Raw genomic sequence first — 15,917 nt, forward strand, 5'->3', positions numbered from 1 at the left:
AACCACTCTTGCATCCTGGGAATAAATTGCACTTGATTGTGGTGGATGATTTTTTTAATGTATTGTTGGATTAAGTTTGCTGATTTTTTTTTTTTGAGGATTTTTGCATCTATGTTCGCTAGAGATATTGGCCTGTATCTCTCTCTCTGTCTCTGTCTCTGTCTCTCTCTCTCTCTCTCTCTCTTTCTCTCTCTCTCCTATCTCTCTCCCTCCCTCCCTCTCCCTCTCTCATCTTTATCTGGTTTGAGTATCAGGGTAATGCTGGCCTCATAGAATGAATTTGGAAGTTTTACATCCTCTTCTACTTTTCAGAATAGTTTGAAAGGAACTTTTCTTTAAGTGATAGAATTCACCTGTGAAGCCATATGGTCCTAGACTTTTGTTTCTTGGGAGTTTTTGATTTCTCATTCAATTTCATTGCTGTTAATTTGTCTGTTCAAATTTTCTATTTCTTCCTGATTCAGTTTTGGGAAATTATAAGACCCTAGGTATTTATCCATTTCCTCTCAGTTGTCCAGTTTGTTGGCATATAATTTTTCATAATATTCTCTTACAATCCCTTGTATTTTTATGGTGTTGATTGTCATTTCTCCTCTTTCATTTCTCATTTTGTTTATTTGAATCCTCTCTCCCCCTCTCTCTCTTTCTCTCTATCTCTCTTTTGGTAAATCTGGATAAAAATTTATCAATTTTGTTGGTCTTTTTAAAGAACCAGCTCTTGATTTCATTGATATGTTCTATTGTGTTTTTTTTTCTTGCTTTGCTTTGTTATTTTGTTTTGTTTTGCTTTTGTTTTTTAAGTTTCTATTTCGTTTATTTCTGCTCCAGTCTTTATTATTTCCTTCCTTTTACTGTTTTTGGGTTTTGTATTTCCTTTTTCTAGCTCCTTTAGGTGTAAGGTTAAGTTGTTTATTTGAGATTTTTCTTGCTTTTGAGGTAGACTTGTATTGCTAGCAACTTCCCTCTTAGAACAGCGTTTACTGCATCCCAAAGATTTTTGAACTATTGTGTTTTCATTTTTGTTTGTCTCCGTGTATTTTTTGATTTCCTCTTTGTTTTCTTGGTTGACCCTTTCATTGTTTGGTAGCATTTTATTAACTTCCATGTGTTTGTGGTCTTTCCAGATTTTTTTTCCTTATGTGTTTGATTTCTAGTTTCATAGCATTGGGTTGGAAAAGATGCATGGTGTGACTTGGTATTTTTAAATTCGTTGAGACTTGTTTTGTGGTCTAATAAGTGATCTGTTTGGGAGAATGTTTCATATGCACTTGAGAAGAATGTGTATTCTGCTGTTTTAGGATGGAATGTTCTGAATATATCTGTTAGATCCATCTGGTCCAATATCATTCAAAGCCATTCTTTTCTTGTCAATTTTCTGTTTGGATGATCAATCCACTGATGTAAGTGGGGTGTTAAGGTTCCTTACTATTATTGTATTACTATTCATCACATCCTGTATGTTTGTTAATAGCTGCTTTATGTATTTGGGTGCTCCCATATTAGAAGCATAAATATTTACAATTTATATCTTCTTATTGGGTTGTTCTGTTTATGATTATATAGTGTCCTTCTTTGTCTCTCTTCACAGTCTTTGTTTCAATGTCTATTTTGTCTAAGTATTGCTACCCTGACTTTCTTTTCACTTCCATTTGTATGATAAATGCTTCTCCACCCCTTCACTTTCAGGTTTTTTTTTTGTTTTTTTTTTTTTTTTTTTTTTTTGCATGTGTCTTTATGTCTGAAGTGAGTCTCTGGCATGCAGTTCTTATTATTTATCCATTCTCTCACCCTATAACTTTTTTATTGGAGCATATAGTCCATTTACATTCAAATTAATTATTAATAGGTATGTACTTATTGCCATTTTGTTACTTGTTTTATGATCGTTTTTGTAGTTCATCTTTGTTCCTTTCTATCTTTGCTCTCTTCTCTCAAGATTAGTTGGCTTTCTTTAGTGATATACTTTAATACCTTTCTCCTTATTTTTTGTGTATTTATTACTGGCTTTTGATTTGTGGTTACCATTAGGTAACCATTAGGTTTGTATATAGCATCTTCTACATAAAGCAGTCTGTATTAAGTTCATGGTTGCTTAAGTTTGAACCCATTCTTTACTTCTCTCCTCTTCAGTGTTTTAGGTATATAATGTCATACTTTATATCCGTTTATTTTCTAAGCCCCTTGACGGAGTTTTACAAATACATTTATTTTTACAGCTTCTGTGCTTCCTGCTTTTCTTACTTTAGATTTTGGTCTTTCCTTTCCATTCAAAGAGTCCCCTTTAACATTTCATGGGGCACTTGGGTGGCTCAGTCAGTTGAGTGTCTGACTTCAGCTCAGGTCATGATCTCACTGTCCGTGAGTTCGAGCCCCATGTCGGGCTCTGTGCTGACAATTCGGAGCCTGGAGCCTGCTTCTGATTCTGTGTCTCCCTCTCTCTCTGCCCCTAACCACTTGCAGTCTGTCTCTGTCTCTCTCAAAAATAAATAAACATTAAAAAACATTAAAAAACCCATTTCTTGTAGGGCTGGTTTAGTTGTCATGAATTCCTTTAACTTTTGTTTGTCTGGGAAACTTTACCTCTGCTTCTATCCTGAATGATAGTCTTGCTGGATAGAGTACTCTTGGCTGTAGATTTTTTCCTTTTAGCACTTTGAATATATCATGCCGCTCCCTTTGGGCTTGCAAAGTTTCTGCTGAAAAAATCAGCTGATAGCCTCATGGGGCTTCCCTTGTGTATAACTGTTTTCTCTCTCTCTGCTTTAACCCTGCTATTGTGGCTGAGCCACTTTTTACTTCAGTCCAGTCATCTGCAAGTGGCTCTCTTTTCCTCTTGTGGGCAGTGTTTGGTCCTTGTGGTGTTCGTTGGTCAGTCTAGGGCTGTCTTGGGCTTTATTCGACAATTTTAACAAATTATTGGGAACTTTAATGAGAGAATTTAAGAACATTCCTGTGTATAGCTGTCACCAAAAAAAAAAAAATCATAAATAGACCATAAAAGTATTTTAAAAATACCAACCACCAACCTAATAGAAAGAATTCTGCCCAGCACAGCCTCTAATCATAACACATTTAAAGAAGAAATAAATAATGAAAATATTAACAAATTGCTTAATTTCTTGTGATATTAAAAAACACTTTTTTAAAGTAAAAATTAGCTTAGGAAAAATTAATAATTCAATAAAAAATCTATTTTAAAGTAATAACAAACACAAGTCTGTATAGCAAAATGTGTTGAAATGTGGCCAAAACAGTGTTTAGAAGAAAATGTACTCATTTAAAAGTCTTTAATAAGAAGAAATTTAAAAAGGATATTAATGAAAAAACTATTATACTGTAAATTTCTAAAATAGAGCAAAGTATTAATCTAAAGCAAAATAGGAAAATAATATAAAAGCATAAATCAATAACATGGAAAATAACTGGTATAAATCAAACATAAAATTAAGAGCTGGTTATTTGAAGAGAAGAAAACTGATAAATCTCTGTTAAATATAATTTAAAAGACACAGAATACTTCCAGTGCATAAAGAGATCTGAATGGATACCCACGCATCTATATATCTCTTGGATATCTGCAACATCTATTAGTGAAATAACATCAACACACACACACACACACACACACACACACACACAATCCTAACATTCCCCAAATTAATCTTTTTTTCTGGCTTCTTCTCTTTCTGACCATCAAATGTTAGAATGGCCTGTGTTCCAATCTCTTAGACTCATCCGTACATGATCTCTTCTGGTCCCTTGGCTTTGAAGATAATTTACTTAAATTCAAATGTCCAATCTATTATATCTATTTATTATATCTATTCCAATTTATTATATCTATATCTATTATATCTATATCTATTATATCTATATTATATCAATTTAATATATCTATTATATCTATTATATCTATCCTTTCTGTTGATCTCTAGATGTTTATATTTAATTACCTACACAGCATTTCTCCTTCAGTGTCTAAAAAGTATCCTTTGATTTAAATACCTAAACAGAACTCTCTATGCACATCCACTCATCCTCTCTCAATTTTCTTTCCCATAGGAAATGGCTAAAATCTAGGCATTATGCTTGCTTGCTATATCTCTCTCATCTCATTTCATCTTATCTCATATGAAACCCATCAACTAGTGTCTTACTGGCACTGTCTTTGAATAAATCTAGAATTCAGCTGCTTCTTACCACCTCCATTGCTATTGCTTTAGTTCATATGTTCATCTCTTACCTGGATTTTGCAATGATTCCGACAGCCTCCTAACCAGCCTTTCTGCTTTTCAAAAACACCTTCTCAGGAGGCTGGCTGATCCTTTAAAAACTGCCCCATGAATTCCCATCACACATAAAGGAAAGTTCAAAGTCTTCCCTCAGCTCACTTGGTTGACTCCATCACTCCTTTGGCACAAATGACAGATCACATTATCAAAAATGGTGCTACATTACCACTATCCTTCATCTCTCTCTACCCCTGTTTCTGCTTTATTTTTTCTCACTACCTAAAATTGTAGTATTTATTTGTATATAATTGTTTTGTTTGCTTATCTCTCCCCCTGAATGCCAGAATACTTCATATAGATTTGCTCTGCTCCACCTCTATTACTTTCTTTTGTTTTTTTTGGTTTTTTTTGTTTTTTTTTTTTTTAGATCTATTCAGAACCAGCAATTCCCAAAAATATCTAAGCAAGAAGGTGGATGGGAGGCTTGGAGAAGGTAGTGCATTCTCTGAGGCTGTGGAAGCTCCCATGTGTCATGGTCAGAGGCAACTACAATGAACACAGTAGTTTCAATGCATGCTAGGAATTAGAGTTTTCACACAAAATGGAGAAGCTATGACCTCAGTAGAGACTAGCTGTATTGATTCATGCCTGCTAGAAATGTAGACAAGGCCTGAAAGTACTACCTGGCATCAATAAATAGGAGAATGGGGATTCTGGGGTGGAACCAGAATGGATTCTTTATTTTTTAAGTGAGTCTCAAGATATAAACAAAGCACGCTAGCTTTCATCCACCTCTCAGAAGAATCTTAAATCAAAGAAAGGATTAAAGAGTTATATTATTGCTTCTCACTACTCCAAGTACAGTGAGTATGGAAGTGCTGTGAGAAAAGTTGGGGGCGGGAGGGTCTCTTGACAGTCTGTGAGCCCTCAAGGAAATGTGTTGCCCCCAGGTTCAGTCAGTGGAGGAACAGCACTTGCACGTGGGTTTCAGTAAGCTCAGGAGTAGTAGCTCAGACAGGTGTGTGTGTCTTGTAGTTGCAGACATTCACAGTCAGCCAGCGTCTGCAACACCTTTTTTTTGGAGAACCACAAAGTGTAGTTCTGACCCTTCTCAAGAGTGATTAGGCATTTCAGGCTCAAATGACCCACCAGTCTTTTAAACATAGATAGTACAATTCCCATAACATCCTTACGTTTCATACACAGCATTGGCATCAAAACTCGAACTGCTATACTAAAATCAAGTGGCATCCTCCAGCTCTATATTTATGGACCACAGGCTTTAGAAAATGTACAAGACAATCTGGAAGGCACAGTAAGAAAATTTCAATTCGAAATAGGATTTGCTTGGGAAACTCCAGGCCCTGAAAGAGAATTGTCCTGGAGGCCCCTTACCAAGACAACCACAAAAATAGATCTAGAGCTGGGATAGAGGCAAAATACACATTTTCCTAAATCTGGCAATCTCATCTTGTTCAATTAAGAAGAGAAAAAAGCCGGGGACTAGACTTAGGAGAATCTGATTTTAGGAACCAAATGATGGGATGAGGATATGGTTTCTCCCTCTCTATTGTTAACTCCAACTTTTGAATATAAGCTCTACTTCCGCACAGGTTCCCAGCAGCTCTGGGGCTAGAGCTTCCTCCTTTATGCTAGTCTGACCTGAATTGGGGTGGGGGTGGGAGATTCTCTTCTCCTAACAGGTAGGAGCCTTGGATGTTTTTAAATCGGACTGACATAGGTCATGTGCCCATGCTTGAACCAATCACTGTGGCCGGTAGGATGCCAGGCACTGATTGATTATAACTGAGCTATTTGCATTGGTGAGGCAGTGGGTGTGTGTGTGAAATGACTCTGATTGCTTTAGGTCAAATGGGACCCATCCCCAAGTATGGTGGTGGAGTCAACCCACCTAAACTGCATTTCCAGTGGCATATGAATGGAATGACTGTTGGAGAGATCCACTGGAGTTATTACCAGGTCCTGGATTTCAAATGATTTTTGTTTTCTTTTTTGTGTTGGTTTTTTTTTGGGGGGGGAGGTTGGGGGGGTTGATTTTCAAATTTGCTATAAGGAACATGTATTTTGTAATAAAAAAAGAGAATGCAATACAAAATAAAATAAGATTAGAAACAGAAAGTATATATAACAATGGAGAAAATGTTAAAACTAATTTTAAAATGTTAGGCACAGTAAAATCAAAAAGACAAGTAAAATGTATGAATTTTTCAAAAAAAATTTTTTAATGTTTATTTATTTTGAGAAAGAGAGATAGAGAGCAAGCAGGGGAGGGGCAGAGAGAGAGGGAGACAGAATCTTGAGCAGGCTCCGCGCTATCAGCGCAGAGCCCGATGCGGGATTCGAACTCAAGAACCGTGAGATCATGACCTGAGCCAAAACCAAGAGTCGGATGCTTAACCAACTGAGCCATCCAGGTGCCCCAAATGTATGACTTTTTAATAAAATACAATATATCATCATTGGACTAAAAAATAGAAACTCACAAGAACTGAAGGGGAAAATGGGTAAGTTATCAAAGAGGCATACTTCCTTTATCTACCGTATTCATCAGAATTTGAAATGTTTCTTTAAATTTTCAAAAAGTAAATCATCTCTTGATTGCAAAACATGTTATTATACTTATGGTGGACATTTGTCATGTTTGTGACTGACAAGTGTCTTTTGGAAAACTTTCTAGAACTGGGGAACTTCCCATTTTATAAATCCCACTTCTCCAGGATAGAAGCCAGGCCGTGCTCTCTCAGACTCTCTTGTAGTCAGGCAGAGGCAATGATCTAGGTTTTACCAACCAGAGACACCTGCACTGGACATCATTTGCAAAGTGAAAAATAGGAGAAAGAGTACATGATGTGGGTCATCCTGGGGCAAATGTGGTGCCAGAGATTCTGCTGTCTGTTCACTGATGGGAACCACAGGGCCTGGGCAGCAGCGGCCTGCAGGAGAGGTATATGGACAGAGCATGGTGTGATTCTGGGTTTTGGGTTTTTTGTTTTGTTTTGTTTTGTTTTGTTTTTTGCTGCATAGCCTTCGATTCTGTCTCTCTGCCCAACCGATTGGAATTTGTGAAATTCCGAATATCATTGAATAGATTCTCTTACTGACTAAATTATCCAGAATAGATTCTGTTACTTGCAATACAGAATCAGATTGAGGAGCACCTGGGTGGCTCAGTTGGTTGAGTGTCCGACTTCGGCTCAGTCATGATCTCACAGTTTGTGGGTTCGAGCCTCGCATCATCTTGCTCAGAGCCTGGAACCTGCTTCAGATTCTGCGTCTCCTTCTCTCTCTGCCCCTCACCCGCTCATGCTTTGTCTCACTCTGTTTCTCAAAAATAAATAAATGTAAAAAATTTTTTTAAATGTTTAACAGTAAGGGGCGCCTGGGTGGCTCAGTCGGTTGAGCGTCCGACTTCAGCTCAGGTCACAATCTCGCGGCCCGTGAGTTCAAGCCCCGTGTTGGGCTCTGGGCTGATGGCTCAGAGCCTGGAGCCTGCTTCCGATTCTGTGTCTCCCTCTCTCTCTGCCCCTCCCCCGTTCATGCTCTGTCTCTCTCTGTCCCAAAAATAAATAAACGTTAAAAAAAATTAAAAAAAAATGTTTAACAATAAAAAAAGAATCAGACTGATACATTGTCCAATTAATTCTATGGGACAATTATAGAACCTATCTTGCAACTTAACTATCATTTAAAAAAATTTTTTTTGAGATACTTGAAGATTCACAGGCAGTTGTAAGGAATGACATGAGAGACCCATGTACCCTTTACTCAGTTTCCCCCAATGGTAAAATCTTGCAAAACTGTAGTACAATTTCACAACCAGGCATTGATAGAATATTGATATGACATTGATAGAATCAAGAATATTTCCTTCACCACCAAGGATACTTCGTGTTCCCTTTTTATAGCCATGCCTACTTCTATCCCATCTCTACCTTTTCCTGACCACTGGCAACCACTAATTTGTTCTCCATTACTATAATTTTGGCATGTAAACTTTGTTATATAAATAGAATCGGTAAGTATGTAATTTTGAGGGATTGACTTTTTTTTTCACTCAGGGTTTGATTCATCCAGGTATTGTTACTTTGTTCCTTTTTATTGCTGAGTAGTATTCCAGGCTATGGGTTACCATGGTTTGTTTAACTGTCTACCCACTGAAGGACATCTGAGTTGTTTCAAGTTTACTATGAATAAATCTGCTACAGACATTTGTGTACAGGTTTTATGTGAACATGACTTTTCTTTGGGACTCACGCTCGGAGTATAGTTAATGTGTAAAATAGTAGCAGCTTATTTAGTTTTTAAGAAACTTTCAACTTGTTTTCCAGAATGGCTGTACAATTTTACATCCCCATGAACACTGGATGAGTGATCTGGTTTCTCTGTGTATGCCCTAGCACTTGGTTGCCAATATTTATTTTACCCATTCTGATACATACTAGTGGTATCTCATTAAAATTTTAATTTGCGTTTCTCTAATGGCTAATGATGTTGAACATCTTTCAAGGTGCTTATTTGCTGTCTTTATATCCATTTTGGAGAAATACCTCTTAATGTCTGCTGCCCACATTCTAAGTGGATTGTTTGTCTTTTAAATGTGGAGTTTTGAGAGGTTTTTAAAAATGTATGTTCCAGATACTAGTCTTTTGTTGGATATGTAGTTTGCAAGTATTTTTTCCCAGTCTTAGTCTGTCTTTTCATCCTCTTAACATGATTTTTCGAACAGCAAACATTTACAAAAATTCTTTTAATGTTTATTTTTGAGAGAGAGAAAGAGACAGAGACAGAGAGCAAATGGGGGAGGGGCAGAGAGCGAAGGAGACCCAGAATCTGAAGCATGCTCCAGGCTCTGAGCTGTCAGCACAGAGTCCAAAGTGGGGCTCGAATTCACAAACCCTGAGATCATGACCTGAGCCGAAGTCGGATGCCCAACTGACTGAGCCACCCAGATGCCCTGCACAGCAAAAACTATTAATTTTGATGAAGTCCAACTTGTTATTTCTTCCTTTTACAGACTGTGCTTTTGGTCCAAAGACCTGTGAAGCAGGAACACCAGTGTCCAAGGGCAGGATATCCCAGATATCCCAGATCAAGCAAAAGCAGAAAATTTGTCCTTCCTCTACCTTTTTGTTCTATTTGGGCATGTGGCACATTTGATGGTGTTTACCCACCATGGTAAGGATGACCATTCTTGGTAAGGATGCTCTTGGGATATAATTGACATACAGCATTGTGTAAGTTTAAGGTGATGATTTACTACACATATAGAGAGAAGAGAAGGTGGCATGAAAGAATACTAAAAAAATAAGGACAAGGATCTTCCTTTTGAGACATTGTTGACATGCACACATTTCAAACTTCAGTCTTCGGGGCATTACTTTCAAGTTTTTGCCATGTTCACCACCAATCCATATTTTTTATTAATTTGCTAATTTTTAAATAAGTTTTTATTTTTCTTTCGAGAGAGAGAGCACACATGCAGGCATACACTTATAGATGAGGGAGGAGCAGAGAGAAGGAGAAAGGGAGAGAGAGAGAATCCCAAGCAGGCTCTGCACTGTCAGCACAGAGCCTGCCTGATGTGGGACTCAAAGTCCCGAACTGCGAGATCATGACCTGAGCCAAAGTTGGAGGCTTAACCGACTGAGCCACCTAGGTGCCCCCATTAATTTGCTAATTTAATTAAACAGGCCTTATGTATTCTAGTCTTGTATCTATAAAAGAGAAAGTATATATGGAAATTGAAATATTAAAAGCATTCCATCTAGACTTGTCACTTAAAGTGTTTCAAAAACATAAGTTTTTCTTCCCAGAGGTAATCTGCAACTTTCAATATGGCTTCCTTTGAAAAAGCAATTAGAATGCCCCCAATTGACTAGTGATCTGGTTTTTCCTCCTCTGGTCAGTCTCCTCAGCATTGTCTATGACATAGAAGCTTACTCTGGGTCATCCAGGATGGGATTTATTGCTCCTTAGGAAGAAGCTTCTTCATTGTTATCACTGAAATCAAGTGATCTGAGAGGTAAACTGTCACTGACATACATCCTTGAGAGTGTAGATAAATGTCCCATCCTTAATTTTGATGCTTTAAGCACTGTCCATGTTGGCTGGTTATGGACAACAATAAAGACATGATCTTCAAAACGTGAAATGGATGTTTGAGAGTCTGGGGAGTAACAGCCCCCAAGGCAGTCATAACAAGATCATAGTAAAGGGTAGTTGAAAGAGTTTAGACAAAAGATTCTGCCAAGGAAGAGACTTCGAAAAATAGAAACTTAATGACTGAGGGTCTCAGTAGTCTGAGAAACTTAATGACTGAGGGTCTCAGAAGGCTTTCCTTCAGTTCTAAGCTCTGATGATTGCTGACTTTATAACTTGGGGCAAGTGTACTGCACTTCATGCATCTGTCTTCTCATCTGTAGAATGGGGAGAACAGTTCTCATCGCCCTCATAGAATTGAAGACTGAATGGAAAATATGTACATAAGCAAAGCATTTTTATTGGAGTCCCGGCACATAGGAAGTGCTCAGTAAAAATTAAGATACTATTGCTACTGTTATTACTAGTTAATATTATTCTGGTATCAAACAAAAGATCCTGGAATTCAAGTAGACCGGATGGAACAGTGAAAGAGACCAGGAGGCAGTGTCTGGCTGCCGTGCGAGCCTGTGGTTGCTAGCTGGGGCTCTCTCGGTGCTTACGGCTAATGATGATGGCTGCACTGGTGTGTGGGGCTCCGGGCCGGCGGTGGTGGCGGTGGTAATGACTCACTGCACAGTGGGACGAGGGAGATAAAGGGGTTGTGCTTCTGAGGCAGCTCCCAGAACAGAGGCGGCAGGGCGGGCGGGGCGGACAGCACCCGTGTTGCCGCAGGTCCATGACTGACTCAGCTTCTCCAGGACAGAGAGACACTAAGTCCAGGCCTCAGTGGATGTTCGCAGTCACTGATGTAACACAGCACACCTGTGCCTTAACCAGCTCTTATCTAACCTGAATTGCCCCCATTACCATTTTCCTAGAGAAACATCATCCCAGAGGGCTCCACTGGTACAAAAGGAGTGGGGAGGGAGCTAGAAGTTCAAGGCTGAGTATCTGGGGGAAGGGGAGGTAACAGACAAGGCACAGTTGATTTGTATGCAAACAGACTGAAATCCTCTAAGATCCCGAATCATCATTTTGGTGTCAAGGTGACTCCTACAGCCACCCTTAACCAAGGTCCCACATTCTGCCACCGCCATCACCGTGCTCCTTGTCATCCAGAAATAAACTACGCAGCTCATCTGTGACTGTTACTTACACTCGCTGTCTCCTCCCTGACTCTATCAGTTTCCATGACTTTATTTCCTCCCATAAGATTTTTCCTTCCAAGTATTTACATTGGACCAAGCCTTCCCTCATCACCCCTGCACCACCAAAGTACCACTGTGTCTCTTGTCTTTCATCTAAGCAATCCAGATCCAGTACCACACCAGCTTTTCACAGCTACTAGGTTCATCATGTGAAACTCCTCCTCAGAAGACTTCAGTTCCTCCTTTTGAAAAGCCTTGACTTTTCTTCATGACTTTCATGATACCCCATAGTATGGCCTCCATAGGCATGTGACCTTTGTTCTTCTTCACCAACCATGGACCCGTCCTTGCCTCCATCCCGACAAAGCCACCATAGCACAGTGTCAGGAAACACTGCCGAGGGGTCTTGAGTGTGACTGTCCTATTTTACCTGGGACAGGAAGACAAGGGACAGACGTGAAATGCCTTCTCTCAGAAATGTGCTCACTGGGACCCCAGGTGAGACCTCAGTGTGGTGTGGGAAGGAGAATTTCTGGCTTGGAACGCAAGTCATTCCTACAAATATTTATAAAGCATCTCAAGTGGACATGAAAGAAAAAGGGACACTGTCCCGGCCACTAAAGATTTGCCATCACTAGGGAGGTGAAGAAGAACCTCCTGTGGAAGAGAGTGCTGAATAAAAGGCATGGTAATGCCTCCTTCTTTTGTAGAAGGTATCAGACCCCAGGGCAGGGGCAAGGCAAACATTAGACTCATTTTCTAGATGATGAAACTTTCTTACCTGCCTGAGAGTTTAAATGGCTTATTTATTATCACAGGGCTAATAATTAGCTCATCTGGGTCTCCTGGTTTGTTGGATTTTCTTTGCACTGCTCTGCTCTGCCTGCAAACAGCAGGGTTATGACACCCTGAGAGCCATCGAGCATTCCCAGGAGCAGGGGGAATGGACTCCGAGCTGTGAGAGTTCCTGGGGGAAGGTGGCATTTACCTGAGAATCGAAGGATCCGGAAGATTTCAATCAGAGAAGAAAGAAGGGAAGAAAGAATATTCCAGAAATAAAGAAACTCCATGAGCAAAGGCACAAAGCAGGACAAGAAGAGCTACCCAAGGGCAAAATTACTTGAGAAGTGAAGACTCCCTCCCTTTGCCTCCCCTGAGAGTCTGAGATAAAGGAGGAGGAGAGGTCTGGGTGTCTCTGGACTGATAAACAGACTCCACCCAGAGGCCAATAGCATGGGTATATGGGGACAGGAGGGTCAAGTGGCAGAAGTTCCCCTTCTCCAGTACAGAGGAACTGGGGGGGGGGCGGTAGGAGGGAGGCCATTTCCTGAACCCCACTTCTCAGATTCAGCACCTAGAGCAGAACCAGGAAGGATTCTGGGAGCCAGAGAGGACTGACAGACGGCAAGTCCCCTAGAGAAAACTGTTCCCCTCTGGGGTCAGGTGACTAGGGTGGGGGTGGATGGCCACTGTGTGTGAGTGCCCTGCCCCATGGGAGAGGAGGAAATGTGAGGCTTGGAGAGCAGAAACGGGAAAGGAAAGGGAGGTGTCAGGAGAGGGAGAAAAGTCGGGGTGCATCCAGGGGAGGGGCCGTTCTGAAGCTGGTCTAGGAACACTGCCCTGGGATGATAGCGGGCGCGTGAAGGGAAGCGTCAAAACCACCTGATAGACCTGATATAACTCTCTTTAATGCACCCCCTTCCTGACCCAGCTTCTCTCCCTTCTCTCCTCCTCAGTTCAAGAGGGTGGAGACCAGAGTGGGGAAGAACCTGGCCGGGGGGAATGAGCCGGGCATGGGGAAGGGGGCCTTTCTTAAGGCAGGAGGTAAGTGCGGTCCCTGACCTTTGCGGGGCAGACGTGTGACCTCCCTTCCAGCTCTAACATCCCACAGACTCTCACCCCTCACAGTCTGCCTGGTCCTTAGCATGTTTGTGCATCTCCCAGGGGTCCAAAACGGGTTGGGTTTAGGGAGAATGAGGAGAATCATCTCTCTATGAGGGGGCCCTGGCACTAACTTTCTCTTTCTTTCCCCTCTCTCCCTCTCTCCCCCACCCCTCTCTGCCAACCCCCTCTCTCTTGTGGCTTTCCACTTCCTAGTTCCCTGCACAGCAATCTCCAGTATCTCAAGTAGAGTGGCCACAGGAACGCCACATAACGGCGGGGTTCATGGTCCGGCGGGTGCTAGCGGCTGGCCTGCTTTTCAGTCTGCTCCTTGGTTCTTCTGTGCTTTTGGTCTACATCTTCCGGAGCTGTGGCCCTAGTGAGCACAATCCTGGAATCCCCCAACCGAGCCAGCCCTCCTCATCAGGGCCTCTGTGGCTTTGTGCCCACTGACTCGTTCACCTCCCCTCCTGCCTCACCCTCTCGCCCTCTCCCTCCCAATCTGGCCCTGCTGGGCTCAGTCAGGCCCTGTCCTTCTCCTGGGGGGCCCTTCCCTTTTCCCCACCAGGCTGTCCTTTGCCCAGCACCTCGGGGGACCCCTGGCCCTTTCTCTCTCCCTCTCTCAGCTCTGAGCTCCCCCCGCCCCCCACCACCACCTGGCAGGGCCCTGCAGGACGCCCGAGTGTCATGATCTTCAGGCTCGTTACCTGGCCTCTGGGAACACCAGTGTGGCCCCCTGTACCGACTTCTTCAGCTTTGCCTGTGGAGACGCCCAAGGCACCAAGAGCTCTTTTCAGGCTCTTGCAGAGGAGAACAAGAGGAGACTTCGGAAAATACTGGGTGAGGCTCGCTGGGTGGAAGCGTCTCTGCAAGTGGGTGGCTCTGAGCCTAGAACTATCTTGCTGTCCCAAACCTGTGTGGTTTGTGGCACAGCTGCTGGTTTGCTGCTCCGTCTCAGTACCTCCTCCCTTCTCCTCTCTGTCCCTGTCTTCATCTTTCCTTTGCCACTTGCCCATGACTACTGTCCTCTCTTCAAGCCCCCCACATTTCACCGATCTGCCCCTTTTCTGTTGCTGCGCCTAAATCTTCCATTTCTCTCCTGCGCCTGGGACCTCCCATGCCAATGGCGCTCAGCACCTGCCGCGCTAAAGTCCAGGTGTGTCGGTTGCCCCCAGCCCCGCCTGCCTGCTATCGCTGGGGTCACTGTTAGCCTCTCCCTGCAGTCACTTCCCCACCCCCTCCCTCAGACGCTGGTGTGCAAGCTCTAGGGGAAGAAGTGGGGTGCTGGGGCTGGCTGGGAGGACGTGGCCACGCGGTGAGAAGGGGAGGCATCTGGCTGTGTGCCAGGGAATGGATCCAGCCACAGAGGGCTTGCTGGAAGAGGAGAGGGCCAACCTAAAGCCCTGGGGGCGCAGAAGTCGCCTGTAGGCAGTGACTGTGGAGAAGACCGAAGAATTGAGTTCATCTCTGAGGGAGCAACCGAGGCCATCTGGGAGGTTGGAAGCGGGCCCCAGGAAGTTGGAGGATGGTATGAGGGTGTGAGGAAAGGGAACAAGAACAGGTATGATAGGCACACATTTCCAGTGTAAGGGAGCCCAGGACATGTGACGGGATTCACTGGAATTTGGGAGGAGTGAATGTGTCCCTCTGCCCTCTTTTTGATGGACAAAAGAACTGCAGGCAGGCATTCTCTGGAGGGGCCATGCTTCCAGTTAAGGCCAAGATATGAAAAGAAAATGTATGTTTAGGATAAAAACTGTTGCTCACTACAGAGTGAAAGGTATGGTGACTGAGTGGGTGGGAGGTGCCACAGGGTAGGTGATTGTAATGCACAGGCATGAGGGTTACTGCCGTGTATGTGTGTGTATGTGTGTGTGTGTGTTTCCTGGGTCACCAGCCAGGGTCTGGACCTTGTTTCTTCTTGCTAAACCTGTCTGGATGAGTTTTCCTGTCTCAGGTCCCCCAAAGTTCTCTGGTTTGCCAAATGTTTCTAATTTCTTTACTCATCTCCGTCCTGCCTTCCATTTGGACCCATAGGTGTTGCTAGGTGCTCCCATCTCTTCCTTTTCTCCTGTGTCTTTTCCTCCCCATTTCTCTTTCGTGTCTCCTTTGTTCCCCTCTGTCTTCCTCCCTGCCCTCACTCTCCCATCGAGCTGACCCAGCCCTCCCACCTTCTGACCTGTCCTTAACCCCGTATTTCCCCCCTTCTTTCCATTTCCCTGGGAGTCTTCCCCTTCTGTCCCACCTTCCCTGCTTGGCTTTTCTCCTCTAATTCTCCTATGCTTCCTTTCTAGAAAAGCCAGGTTCCCGGCACCTGGGCACTGGGGAGGACAAAGCTTTCCAGTTCTACAGCTCCTGTGTGGACACAGGTGCCATTGAAGCCGAAGGGGCTGCCCCCCTCAGACAAGTCATTGAGGAGGTGAGACCCAGGGCAGTAAGGTTTCTAGATACATAACACGTGGGACCCATGCATGCTCAGGGCTGCCCTTACCCC

General features: G+C 42.7%; 1 protein-coding gene across 13 annotated transcripts in view; it reads left to right on the plus strand.

Moving 5' to 3' along the window:
• The window catches only part of KEL (Kell metallo-endopeptidase (Kell blood group)), a 258,323-nt gene that overhangs the window by 226,166 nt on the left and 16,240 nt on the right, over positions 1-15,917 (plus strand). For 9 of the 13 annotated variants that reach the window (XM_015084715.3, XM_053217952.1, XM_053217958.1 and 6 more), the window contains 5 exons: positions 9,268-9,428; positions 13,279-13,366; positions 13,640-13,802; positions 14,087-14,263; positions 15,718-15,842. In XM_015084715.3, the coding sequence (XP_014940201.3) occupies positions 9,268-9,428; positions 13,279-13,366; positions 13,640-13,802; positions 14,087-14,263; positions 15,718-15,842 (714 nt within the window). Of the gene's footprint in view, positions 1-6,967; positions 7,198-9,267; positions 9,429-11,637; positions 13,367-13,639; positions 13,803-14,086; positions 14,264-15,717; positions 15,843-15,917 lie in introns of those variants that run through there. The other 4 variants (XM_053217954.1, XM_053217961.1, XM_053217962.1 and 1 more) reach the window with 4 other exon arrangements.

This window comes from Acinonyx jubatus, chromosome A2, assembly GCF_027475565.1.
Source record: "Acinonyx jubatus isolate Ajub_Pintada_27869175 chromosome A2, VMU_Ajub_asm_v1.0, whole genome shotgun sequence".
In the NCBI taxonomy this organism is placed as follows: domain Eukaryota; kingdom Metazoa; phylum Chordata; class Mammalia; order Carnivora; family Felidae; genus Acinonyx; species Acinonyx jubatus.